Raw genomic sequence first — 12,064 nt, forward strand, 5'->3', positions numbered from 1 at the left:
TCACGATTTGATTTAAGTGTAATGAACTACCTTTGATTAATGCATCAAACTTTGACAAATTCCGTGACGTTCCGCGTTAAACTGTAAGTTCCATTTTGACTGAATTCCGCGATTCCGTCCGTGTTTTCGGCATCGCAGAAATCATAAAGCCCTACATATGAGACATGCCGCCGTTTTAGCGGACAAACTGCTAGCACATTTGTATTTCTTCTTCGCTGCTCTAAACAGTGGTTGCTTGTGGCAACACTGTTTGCATTCTGAGCCGCAAAGAAGAACTGGCTTCTCATTTGCTAGCGGGAATAAGTTATATCTTAAGAAAATGGTATCGGATCGGTACGTGGGTTCAAGTACTCGCCGATTCCGATGCTAGATTTTTTTGTGGTATCGGCGGCATTTCCGATACTAGTATCGGAATCGGAACAACCCTAGTGTTCAGTAGTGACATTCTTTCAAGTTTTTATTTGACTTTTGAACACATTTACCTCAAAATGATGGGGCCTATCTACTAAACATGTAGTTATGAGAGAGAGTGACAAATATTTCCTGATCATAAATGTAGGGGTGTAGTTAAAATCAGTCTCAGCCAATGGACTAAAACATGCACTGTTTTGGTAGTGACATGAAACATGTACATAAAGTTTATATAATCTAATATATTTGTAATATAATTTACAAAGAAAATATGGAATGAATATGGAATACGGAATGGAATGAAATGCAAAAATGGTTTCAATATAATTTTCCTAAGTTGAAATCTAGGGGTTAGGGTTCAAGACCACCACCTCCCAACTGAAAATACTTACCAAATGATGGTTGTATATATTTTAAGCTTACTGATATTTAAAAAATGATTGTGGTTTTCCAAAGATAAAAAAGGATCTTAGTAAACATCTAAGATGTGAATACATAATGCTTTTTAAATGTGTTTTTTTGGTTATGGGACAGCAGTTTGCACCAATTCTGTAGAATGGCCCATATCTGCTATTACCATCCAGAATGTTGTGATTTAAACTATCTACACAATCTAGAAGATCTGTTGTCAAATGTTTACATGATTATGCTGCACCGTAAGGGTCAATAAATAAAACCTGTATACACTGGCGATACAGTGTAAGTGATTAATAATTTGAGAGACTGCCGTTCTTCAATAAGTTTAAGATTCCAGCTAAGCATCTGGCTCTTCAGAGCAGCACAGTCAGTCAGCCAGGAAACTGTCGGCCTCGTGCTTCTTGGCACAACCTCCAGGAAACCACAACGTACATCTAAATCAATCGGACAAGCTGAATGACCTCATGCGAGTATGCAAGTGGCTGACCCTGACCAGGACACCACAGGCTGTAAAAAGAAACCGAACGAGCCCTCTTCCGAACAGGCCCTAGGATATGACTTAACATCCCACGCATTTGATATAGAGGAGGAATTAAGTACCCTAAACTCTTCTATCCTGATCTTTGTCAGACTGATGTCTGATTTGAGACTCCTCGCTGCCATTCCAGGACAGAATGGCATTATAAATCCAGACGTTTGGCTTGTCTCCGTTTCGGCTATTTAAACGATTGAAATCCCAAGCTTTTATAGAGCTGCCGGTATAAACGCCATTCTATGCAACTTTTGTAAACAGCTAGAGTGGTGAACAGTCTCTTAATTCAGCTGACCTTAAGAGGTGAATGCACTGTATGACTGACTTCCTTCCTTCCAAACAGACTCGCATCAGCAAAACATTCGGTCATTAAACCCAACTATGTCAGTTCACTGAGATCTCAGCCATACCTTTATAGAGGCTCTGATGTTCGGGTGTACAAGGTGGTTGAGGTCTTCATGGACACGGTCGAGCAGCCAGAGAAGGAACTCCTGGGCATCATGTTGAGCATTTCCTCGATACTGCATGGCACTCCTGGCCACAGCATTCTACCACAACACACATAAGAGTATTAGTCACGTTTCGAACAATAAGACATCAATGTTTCTAATCTACAGAAGCAAGATTAGATATAGAAAACTATTCAGTGTTGACAACTGTGCTTTTTAAGGATTTCCTTTTGTTTTTCATCATATAAAGCCTACTGTATCATATTTGATACATGATTCACTAAGGCATCGAAATATCAATATGTACACTGCCGTTCAAAAGTTTGGGATCAGTAAGATTTTTTTATGCTCATCAAAGTTCCATTTATTTAATCATAAATACTGGAAAAAAGTAATATTATTATTCAGTTTAAAATAACAGTTTTCTATTTTAATATACTTTAAAATAGAATTTACTTCTGTGATGCAAAGCTGAATTCTTTAGTGTCACACGACCCTTTGAAATCATTCTAATATGCTGATTTATTATCAATGTTAGAAACTGTTGTGTTGTTTAATATGTTTTTGGAACTTGTGATGCTTTTTCAGGATTCTTTGATAAATAACTTTGATCAAAGAACAACATTTATTCCAAATAGAATCCTTTTCTAACAATGCAACTCTTTACTATCACTTTTTAATTTAATGTAATTTAACATATCCTTGCTGAACAAGTGTTCATTTATTTCAAACATAAAAAAAGAAAGAAAAAAAATACTGCCACCAAACTTGAAATGGTAGTGTATATTGTTACAAAAGATTTCTATTTTAAAACCATTTTCTTTTTACTCATCTAAGAATCATAAAAAAGAATCTAAAAAAACATGCCTTCTGTTCTCTGACTGATAACACCTAATACACTTAATATCTTTTTCCAGTGAAATCTTTAATGATTTTTTAAGTTAACGTACGAATAATTGTATTTAAGATGAACATTTACTGGACTGAAAAAAAACTTAGGTTTACTTAATTATCCAGAAGAAAAATCATCAAAATGTGATACATCAGGCTTTTCAGTAATGTTTATTTGTACATTTATCAGTCATAATTGTATTGCATTGCATTATATCTCCCTACATTATAAAACTGGAAATACAGTGATACCTGATATTTATATGCATTTTATGCAAGAGGTTTGCTATACTGTTAAAAAAAAAAATCTCAATGATTTACAAGATTTATCTTACTTGTTGGCCTTATAAATAACATCCGCAACTATTTGCTTTTTTTCCCTTAGTTGAGCCTCTGAATAAAACTGAGGAATTTTTTCTTGAGTATAAGCTTCATATTCTTACTACTATATGCAAGAAAAGTCTGATGTATAAAATATTACATTTAAAAAAAATATTTTTTTTTTTAGACTTTGTCTAAAATTTCAAGAGTGTTTTCACGACACATATTGGTGGCACTGAATGTAAACAATGCCACTGAACTGAACGAGGCTAGCATATTTTGCTGATTATTGCTGCTGAAAATGGTCAGTTATTGTCATGTTTTGGGCTGTACTAATTGGTCGGTTTGGAAAAACATTTGGATTATATAGACTGCCAAAAGTTATAAATCAAAAAGAAGAGTGCAAAAAAACTGTCTGAGGAACAAAAGGCATTTGTGGTTGGCCAAACTGAACCAGGATTTCCAGGGCAAGAATCTTGACAACATTCGTGTTTGTTCTTATCCTTTCCAGTCAGGTAGGTGAAATATTAGGCTAATATCTTAATAAATACTGATCATACGTATATTTACCACCTATTAACTTTAGTTTGTCAAAATATTGCACCCTTTTCTGCTTACGAAGTCCTTGTCTATATGATTCAGCCGCTTCCACATGTTTTTTCCGTGGTGTAGACAGCATAAATTTGCAGAACAATTTATTCAGTAGTACATTGACCATGCAATCAGTGCTGTTGTTTACATCCATATATCACCAATTATGGCCGCACATCCGGGTAACTAACCAAACTGTGACCAAAGTGCAAACCCTCTATTAAACTAAGATTTTTTTTTTCTTAAATATGAGCTTCATATTTTCACTATATAATACGATATGTGCCACAAAATCACATTGCATTTTGTTTAAGATTTAGTCTAAAATTTCAATAAACCATTTTATTTCACATGTCAGTATTTACAGGGTTAATATAACTCATGAATGAAACTCATAGAGCAGCAAATGAAATGTTTGCTGCTCTACCAGCAGTGGATCTTCTGAAATGACTACAGTGCAAAGAAATAATGCCAAAAGACCATTTGAATTAATTAAATTAAAGGGTTCACCAAGTGACTTGAAAGCACTTTTCCATTAAATCTACATATAGCTTGCTTATACACTACCAGTCAAATGTTTTGAACAGTAAGATTTTTAATGTTTTTTTTTTTAAATAATTATCTTCTGCTCACAAAAGGCTGCATTTATTTGATCCAAAACACAGCAAAAACAGCAATATTGTGAAATGTTTTTACTATTTAAAGGAGTTGCTTTCTATTTGAATATTTTTAATTTAAATAATATTTTAACATATACAATGTTGTATAATGAACTTTATATTTATCAAAGAAACCTGAAATAATATATTTAGCTCTTTTCAACAATGTTTTTTGAGCAACAAATCAGAATATTAGAATGATTTCTAAAGGATCATGTGACTGGAGTAATTATGCTAAAAATTAGGCTTTGAAATCACAGGAATAAATTACATTTTGATTAATAAATAAAGCTATTTTACATACTAAAACAATTTCAAAATGTACTGTTTTTGCTGTAATTTGGATCAAATAAATGTGGCTTGGTGAGCAGAAGAGACCTTAAAAAACATTAAAAACCATAGCATTTAAAAACTTCTGACTGGTAGTGTAGTTTTACACCAGTCCTTTTACTTTTAAACCTTAAGCTTGCTGACTGGTAAACAACAAAACGCCATTGCAAAAACAATCGTTTGTGAGTAGTTCAACACATTTCCACAAAAGAACTTTTGAAGAAGTTCCTGTTATATATCTCGGTAAATTATTAAAGTGACATGTCTAATTGACGTGTCAGTCAATCAGTGAGTAAATGACCCACTCAAACCGACTTGTAAAGCAGTTTAAATGATTCAAAGATTCGACTCAAAAGAATCGACATCCCTAGAGGTGTCACAGAGACGAGTGTAATTTCTCAGGACTCATTTCAGTCAGATAATCTTTCATGCGTGCTTGCAGCAGATAGGTAAAAAATCCCAGGTGTGACGGACGACGTTACAGTACCCCGCCTCTGCATGAACTTACTTTGAAGTCTCGACTGTGCTGCGGCGTGTACTCAAAAGTCCACAGGGCTCGAACCAGTCCTGACAGCTGCTCCGTCACCTCTCCCCTGTCCTGACCGCCCTTCCTCTGCACGACCCCGTTGGTCTTGGGTTTCTCGTCGTCCGTCTGGTCACCTCGGTACTGCTCCAGCGCCAAATACTCGGCGAACAGCTCCGTGTTGCTCAGGCACTGCAGAATAGCGTTCATGAAGCACGTATTGCCGTGGTTTTTTAAACCGGCCACTCCGGGGATTTTGTCCCTGGGAAGAAACCCCCCGCAGTCGCTGTCGTCCGACGCGACGGATCCCTTGCCTTCGTTCTTGAAGGCTGTGAATCCCCCATCGTCCTTGTCGCCCTCGGGGGCGTGCAGCTCCGAGCTGAAATGAGAGAGCGTGGAGAGAGTCTTCAGGACTCTGCTCATAAAACTCCCCACGGAGCGCACCGAGCCCCGGCGGAAGAGCTTCTTGCTGAAGCCGGACTTCTTCTCTTTACCCGAAGCTTTGCTGGACATGTTTTTGGAGCGTTTTTAGGGCATCCCCTCTTTCCCCAGCGATAAACTACCTACAATTGCCAGCCGAGGAGGCTAAACGAGTGCAAACGCTGGCGGCTTATTTAGAGCATAAAATCGACTCAAGATCTGGCATGTTAAAGTCACGGAGAGCTAGCTAGCCGGAGGCAGTGGTGCCTCTATTATCCAAGTGTTTGCTTCAGTGACACAACCAGAATCTGCCTTGAGAAAATGCATTGTGAAAAGCGCACGCCTGCCACTTTTTTCAGATATTAAAACCTGTTATGTCAAGTTGGCAGCCGGATCGGGTTGTCAGCCATCTACTCGTTCCGCATCTATAACACACACACACACACACACTCGCTGGCCCCTCTCACTAAAAACAAACCGTTAGGGTTTGCATGCTGTCTAATCCAGTGAAGTGATTTCTACTAGCTAACACAGCGGCTAGCTAGGCCTGCCCGGGCTAACCGTTTGCCATGTCAACGAAAAGACGGGCAAAAGTGGATTTCCACCGGAGATCGTGTCCAGCACCAGCATCAAAGTCAAACGCGCTCGGTGATCAAACGCCGTAGGCATGCAGATCACTGTCATAATACGGGACAGTGGTTAGCTTGCGCTGCTAGTGCGCTAGCCGATGCCGCTTCTTCATGCATAATTGAGCGATGTACTGCAACTCCACCCAGGCAATGACGCTCCGCTCCGACCGCTAAATATTAGGCATACGCGCTCAGACTGCCGAGATACTTCGGCTTGTCTGTCTGCTCGGATTTTACATCCAACAGTCAGTCGCAGCGACCGCTACCCAGCGCGACCCCGATGCTACAGCAGCAGATGCGCGCGTCCGAGCGAGAGTTCGGCGTGCATCCCAAATCCTAAACGTTTTCGCGTGTTCCCGTTGACTCAGCGGGTTTCTTCTCGCTCGGCCGGTTGGAAAGTGTCTGGTGGATTCCGTTAGTGATAGTGGTGTGTCGGTGGGCCGTCGCGTCCTCGAGTGCTTTTCTAAAATCACTGACACTGCAGGGCGGCGGTGCGCCCGTGACGTCACAGCCCAGCAGCAGTCTAGTTCAGGTAGTTTCTGGTAGCTGCTGTACTGCTGTCCATGGATAAGGGGTGTCCTCGGGCTTTAGTGTTTTTTCGTACTCTAAAGTAGTGAGTAGCAACACAAAAGTGTTTTAAATCAGTTTACTGAGCTGTTTTGTACCTCCACATCCCCTATAAGGCTCAAGTAGTCCTTCGACAAATTAGAAATTTGTTCATTTTCCTCAATTGGATAGCAATTATTTAGCTCTGTTAATAATATTAATACATTAACTTAAATGAAAAATGAAAATTTGATGTTTATTTACTTACCCCCAGGGCATCCAAGATGTAGGTGACTTTGTTTCTTCAGCAGAACACAAACGAAGATTTTTAACTCAAAGCGGTGCAGTCTGTCAGTCATATCATGGCAGTGGATGGGCACCAGACCTTTAAAAGTAAAACAAAACATGCACAGACAAATCCAAATTACACCCTGTGGCTTGTGACGTTACACTGATGTCCTAAGAGACGAAAACGATTGTTTTTTGCGAGAAACTGAACAGTATTCATATAATTTTTTTACCTTTGATACACAGCCACGTCCATCTGTCCTGAGCATGAGTTTATCATCCGGTTCGTTACATGTGAACGTGCTCGGCGTAGTATACGCAAACGCCGGAAGGGAAAATCGGTCCCGGATGAGTTTGCGCAAGCAAACGTAATCTTTTAGCTTTAAATCGGTTTGAACAATCAGGATAAGCACAAGTGATTACCATTTTAAATAGCCGCTATACCCACAATCTCTGTGCACTGTGTAAACAATGAGTGTTGTACACACGTTACAGATCGCTTCCGGCGTTTGCATATCCTACGACAGAGCGCGTACACATGTAACGAGCTGGATGCTAAACTCGTGCTCAGGACAGATGGACGTGGCTGTGTATTAAAGGTAAAAATAATATAAATACTGTTCAGTTTCTCACAAAAACCGATCGTTTCGTGTCTTAGGACATCAATGCATCATCACAAGCCGCAGGGTGTAATTTGGATTTGTCTGTGCATGTTTTGTTGTACTTTTAAAGGTTGGTGACCATCCACTGCCATTATATAACTGACAGACTGCACCGCTTTGAGTTAAAAATCTTCATTTGTGTTCTGCTGAGGAAACAAAGTCACCTACATCTTGGATGCCCTGGGGGTAAGCAGATAAACATCAAATTTTCATTTTTGGGTGAACTATCCCTTTAATTCAGTAATGACTTTTGTGGGTGAAAAACAAATCGCAACTGGCTAGCTAGCAAGTAGAAATCACGTTTATGTTCGTGACATAACAAAAGGCTTTTGACCAGCCTATTTAAAAAAAAAAAAACACACAATTTCATCTATTAAATACAAATTCCTTCAAAGACTATTTGAATAGAAGAGAGTGGAGAAGACAGTGAAAAGACTGAGGACACTAAAGGTGAAGACTTGTCTTGACCAACGCTGCACCTTATCCAGAAGTGTGAGGAAAGTGTGTTTGTGAGGCGCTGAGGCGGTTACAGTAGTCATAAAGAGGGCACAGAAACCTGTTTAAGATTAATTTAAAAATCTTGTCAAACAGGATTTTAACCCAACTGACATTTATGCTTTGGGAAGTGGCCTACTTAGTGGCTTTGTGTAGCCAGTCCCCACACTGTAGAGGAATTTTCGTTGAGGTCAAGTTTACATCGCAGAATTGCAAAATGTTAATTATTTGACCAAAATAAGAGCAAAGTGCATGTTATTTTTTTTATTTAGTACTGACCTGAATAAGATATTTCACAAAAAAAAGATGTTTACATATATTCCACAAGAGAAAATAATAGTTGAATTTATAAAAATGAGCCCGTTCAAAAGTTTACATATACTTGATTCGTAATACTTGCTTTATTTGAATGAATCACATCTGTGTGTTTTTTTGGTGGTGGTTTTGTTTTTTTGTTTTTTTCCATCCCTGTTCAAAAGTTTGTATACGCTTGATCCTTAATACTGTGCTGTTACCTGAATGATCCACAGCTGTTTTTTTGTTAGTTTGTTTTGTTTAGTGACAGTTGTTCATGAGTCCCTTGTTTGTCCTGAACAGTTAAACTGCCTGCTGTTCTTGAGAAAAATCCTTCAGGTCTAACATATTTTTTGGTTTTTAGAATTTTTGTGTATTTGAACCATTTCTAACAGTGACTGTATGATTTTAAGACCCATCTTTTCACACTGAGGACAACTGAGAGATGAAACTATCACAGAAGGTTCAAACGCTCACTGATGCTTCAGAAGGAAACACGATGCATTAAGAGCCGGGGGGTGAAAACTTGAAGATCAGGTTAAATTCAACTTATTTTGTCTTCTGGGAAACATGTAAGTACCATCTGTAGTTTCTGAAGGGCAGTACTAAATGAAAAAAAAAAAGATATTCAGGCAAAATAAGAAAAATGTACACATCCTCATTCTGTTCAAAAGTTTTCACCCCCGGCTCTTAATGCATTGCGTTTCCTTCTGGAGCATTAATGCGTGTTTGAACCTTCAGTAATAGCTGCATATAAGTCCCTCAGTTGTCCTCAGTGTGAAAAGATGGATCTCAAAATCATACAGTCGTTGCTAGAAAGGATTCAACTACAGAAAAATACTAAAAAACCAAAGAATTTGTGGGACCTGAAGGATTTTTCTGAAGAACAGCGGACAGTTTAACTGTTCAGGACAAACAAAGGACTCATGAACAACTTTATTACGGCTGTGTTTTTTAATGATCATTCAGGTAACAACACAGTATTAAGACTCAAGCGTATGTAAACTTTTGAACAGGGCCATTTCTATAAATTTAACGTCATTTATGTGAAATATCTTATTCAGGTCAGTACTAAGTAAAAAACATGCATCCATCCATCTATCTGTGACATGTATATTGATGTTGATATTTAGATTTAGGTAATTATTGCTATAGTTTTAGTTATATATAGTTATAGTTTTATTAATTTGTGGAACTCATAGTACAAATACATGTACAAGTGTACTGAATGTGAACCATCAGACATCGGTTTTGGCCTGCTGCCACAGCTGATCCAGTTGTTACACATTCAAGGTCGTTTGACTAAGGTCTGGTGTAACATGAGAGCAGCATCTCTATGTGGCAGAAAGCTCTCTGCTCGTCCCCTGTAACCCATCCATCCTGCATAACACTCATCCACACACAGAACTGCTCTCTTCTGCGTGGAAATAAAGAATAGCCGGGATGCTCAATATAGGACACGTATTAAAAATGCATGACCTTTAATGACTGTTCATTTATATCTTCATTGCTTCTTTCCCTGTGGATTGTGATAATTCTGTGGATTCTCAGAGCACTTTGTGATGTATGTCATCCGAGATCTGAAGCAGAAAATTACTCATTTATTTCAAAGGCAAGTCATTTATCACCTTCTCATGCGAACAAGATTAACGTCCACAGTTTTCATGAAAAAGACATGTATGTTATATCAGCGCATTCAGAATGCTATCTCATGAAAGCTTTCTGTGTCAACAAAGCACTGTTTTTCTTACATACCTGGCTTTGTATCAGGCTAAGATGCAACAGGGCTGTCCTGTTTGGGCAAATTCTCTTTAATAATGCTTCGCTCTTGTGCTGCTCCCCACCAAATCTGTCACTTCTGACGTTTTGGCCAATAGAAATCCGAGCTTGGTGCAGGTTGTACGGAGGGATTGGCTGGCTTGTTGCTAAGAGTCAAAGTGCAGTAACTCATCGGAGGGACAGGGCATTCCCACACTGCTGAATAGAGCACGCACCCCGTTAAGCAGAGACGCATACACAAGGCAGAAAAGCATGTCGCAGCTTGTTGAAATATCATGGGAAATTGCATAAGTGCACCTGCACCAGGCTCCCTGGATATGCATGAGCAGAATGTTTTGTGCAGTCAAAACGCATGTTTGTTCAAGAGAAACTAGAATCAGTCCAGGAAGTAGCAATGAGAAGTGAGAGTGTTTGTTATGCATGAGAATTTGTTAGTGTGATTTAACTTTGTGGGTAGTGCGTTTTATTATTTTTTTGGTAACACTTTATAATGTCATTTGTTAACATTAGTTAATGTATCAACTAACATGAGGGAAAGATGAACGATACATTTATTATTTGACAAATCATTTCTAACTTAATATGTGACTCCGGACCACAAAACCAGTCATAAGGGTCAATTTTTTGATTTCTTTCTATTGATGTATTGTTTGTTGATATTTGGTCCAGATACAACTATTTGAAAATCTGGAATCTGAGGGTGCAAAAACTAAATATTGAGAAAATGACCTTTAAAGTTGTCCAAATTAAGTTCCTAGCTATGCATATTACTTATCAAAAATTACATTTTTAAATATTTACAGTAGGAAATTTACAACATATTTTCATGGAACATGATCTTTATTTAATTTCCTAATGATTTTTGGCATAAAAGAAAAATCAATCATTTTGACCCATACAGTGTATTTTTTGGCTATTGCTACAAATATACCCCAGCGACTTAAGACTGGTTTTGTGGTCCAGGGTCACATTTATGAAAAGTCAAATGTGAAATATTACAATTTAATATAACAGTTTCTGCTTTAATATATTTTAAAATGTAATTCACTTGCAAAGCTGAATTTTCAGCATCGTTATTCCAGTCTTCAGTGTCACGTGATCCTTCAGAAACCATGCTAATATGCTAAGAACATTTCCTATTCAACAATTTTGGAAACTACTAATATTTTAGACTAAGCTAATAAGTACTATTTTTGCAAAACACATTCAAAGATTTGGGGGTAAAAAAGATCTCTAAACAAAAACCAAACCAAACCAACCAAAACAAAACAAATCAAAACAAAAATAATAATAATAAAAATAAAGATGCATTAGGGCATGGAAACTCTTAAAAATATATATATTAATCTCAGAAAGCTTTTTTGAATAAATAAAATGACAATTTATTAAATTTATCAAAATTGTCAAACTAAAATGTGATAATATATTCCAATAGAAAAGTCATTTAAATATATATTTAAAAAAAAAGTTTTTACTGTATTTTTTACTGCATCAAATGCAGACTTGGTTAGCATAAGATACTTTTTTTAAATGTCTTGTTCTTAATTTTTCAGTGATAGTTGTGATATAAAATCTTGTTATATATAAATGTATTTATTTTTGTTAATACATTAGAATATGACTGGCATTTTTAAATCACCATTATCTTTTGGGGGCCTTGGCATCAAAAAAAGTCTGAAAAGAGCTGGTTTAGGTTATACATTCTACAACAAATCTTCCAACTCTAAAATACCTAAAAATGCCCTCTGCTGTGCTAGTCATGTCACTACAGCACAGTATTTTTAAATTCCAGCAAAGAAGCTCAAAACATACCCTGTCCACCAACAT

General features: G+C 37.5%; 1 protein-coding gene across 1 annotated transcript in view; it reads right to left on the reverse strand.

Moving 5' to 3' along the window:
- Nucleotides 1–6,576, reverse strand: part of usp31 (ubiquitin specific peptidase 31) — a 33,891-nt gene extending 27,315 nt beyond the window's left edge. Inside the window, exons 1-2 of the mRNA XM_073838672.1 lie at nt 5,110–6,576; nt 1,771–1,908 (exon numbers count right to left, since the gene is read on the reverse strand). Of these exons, the coding sequence (XP_073694773.1) occupies nt 1,771–1,908; nt 5,110–5,637 (666 nt within the window). The 5' untranslated portion in view covers nt 5,638–6,576. The remainder of the gene's footprint in view (nt 1–1,770; nt 1,909–5,109) is intronic.
- Between the last annotated feature and the right edge of the window lie 5,488 nt (nt 6,577–12,064).

Source organism: Garra rufa, chromosome 1 (assembly GCF_049309525.1).
Source record: "Garra rufa chromosome 1, GarRuf1.0, whole genome shotgun sequence".
NCBI classification, from domain to species: domain Eukaryota; kingdom Metazoa; phylum Chordata; class Actinopteri; order Cypriniformes; family Cyprinidae; genus Garra; species Garra rufa.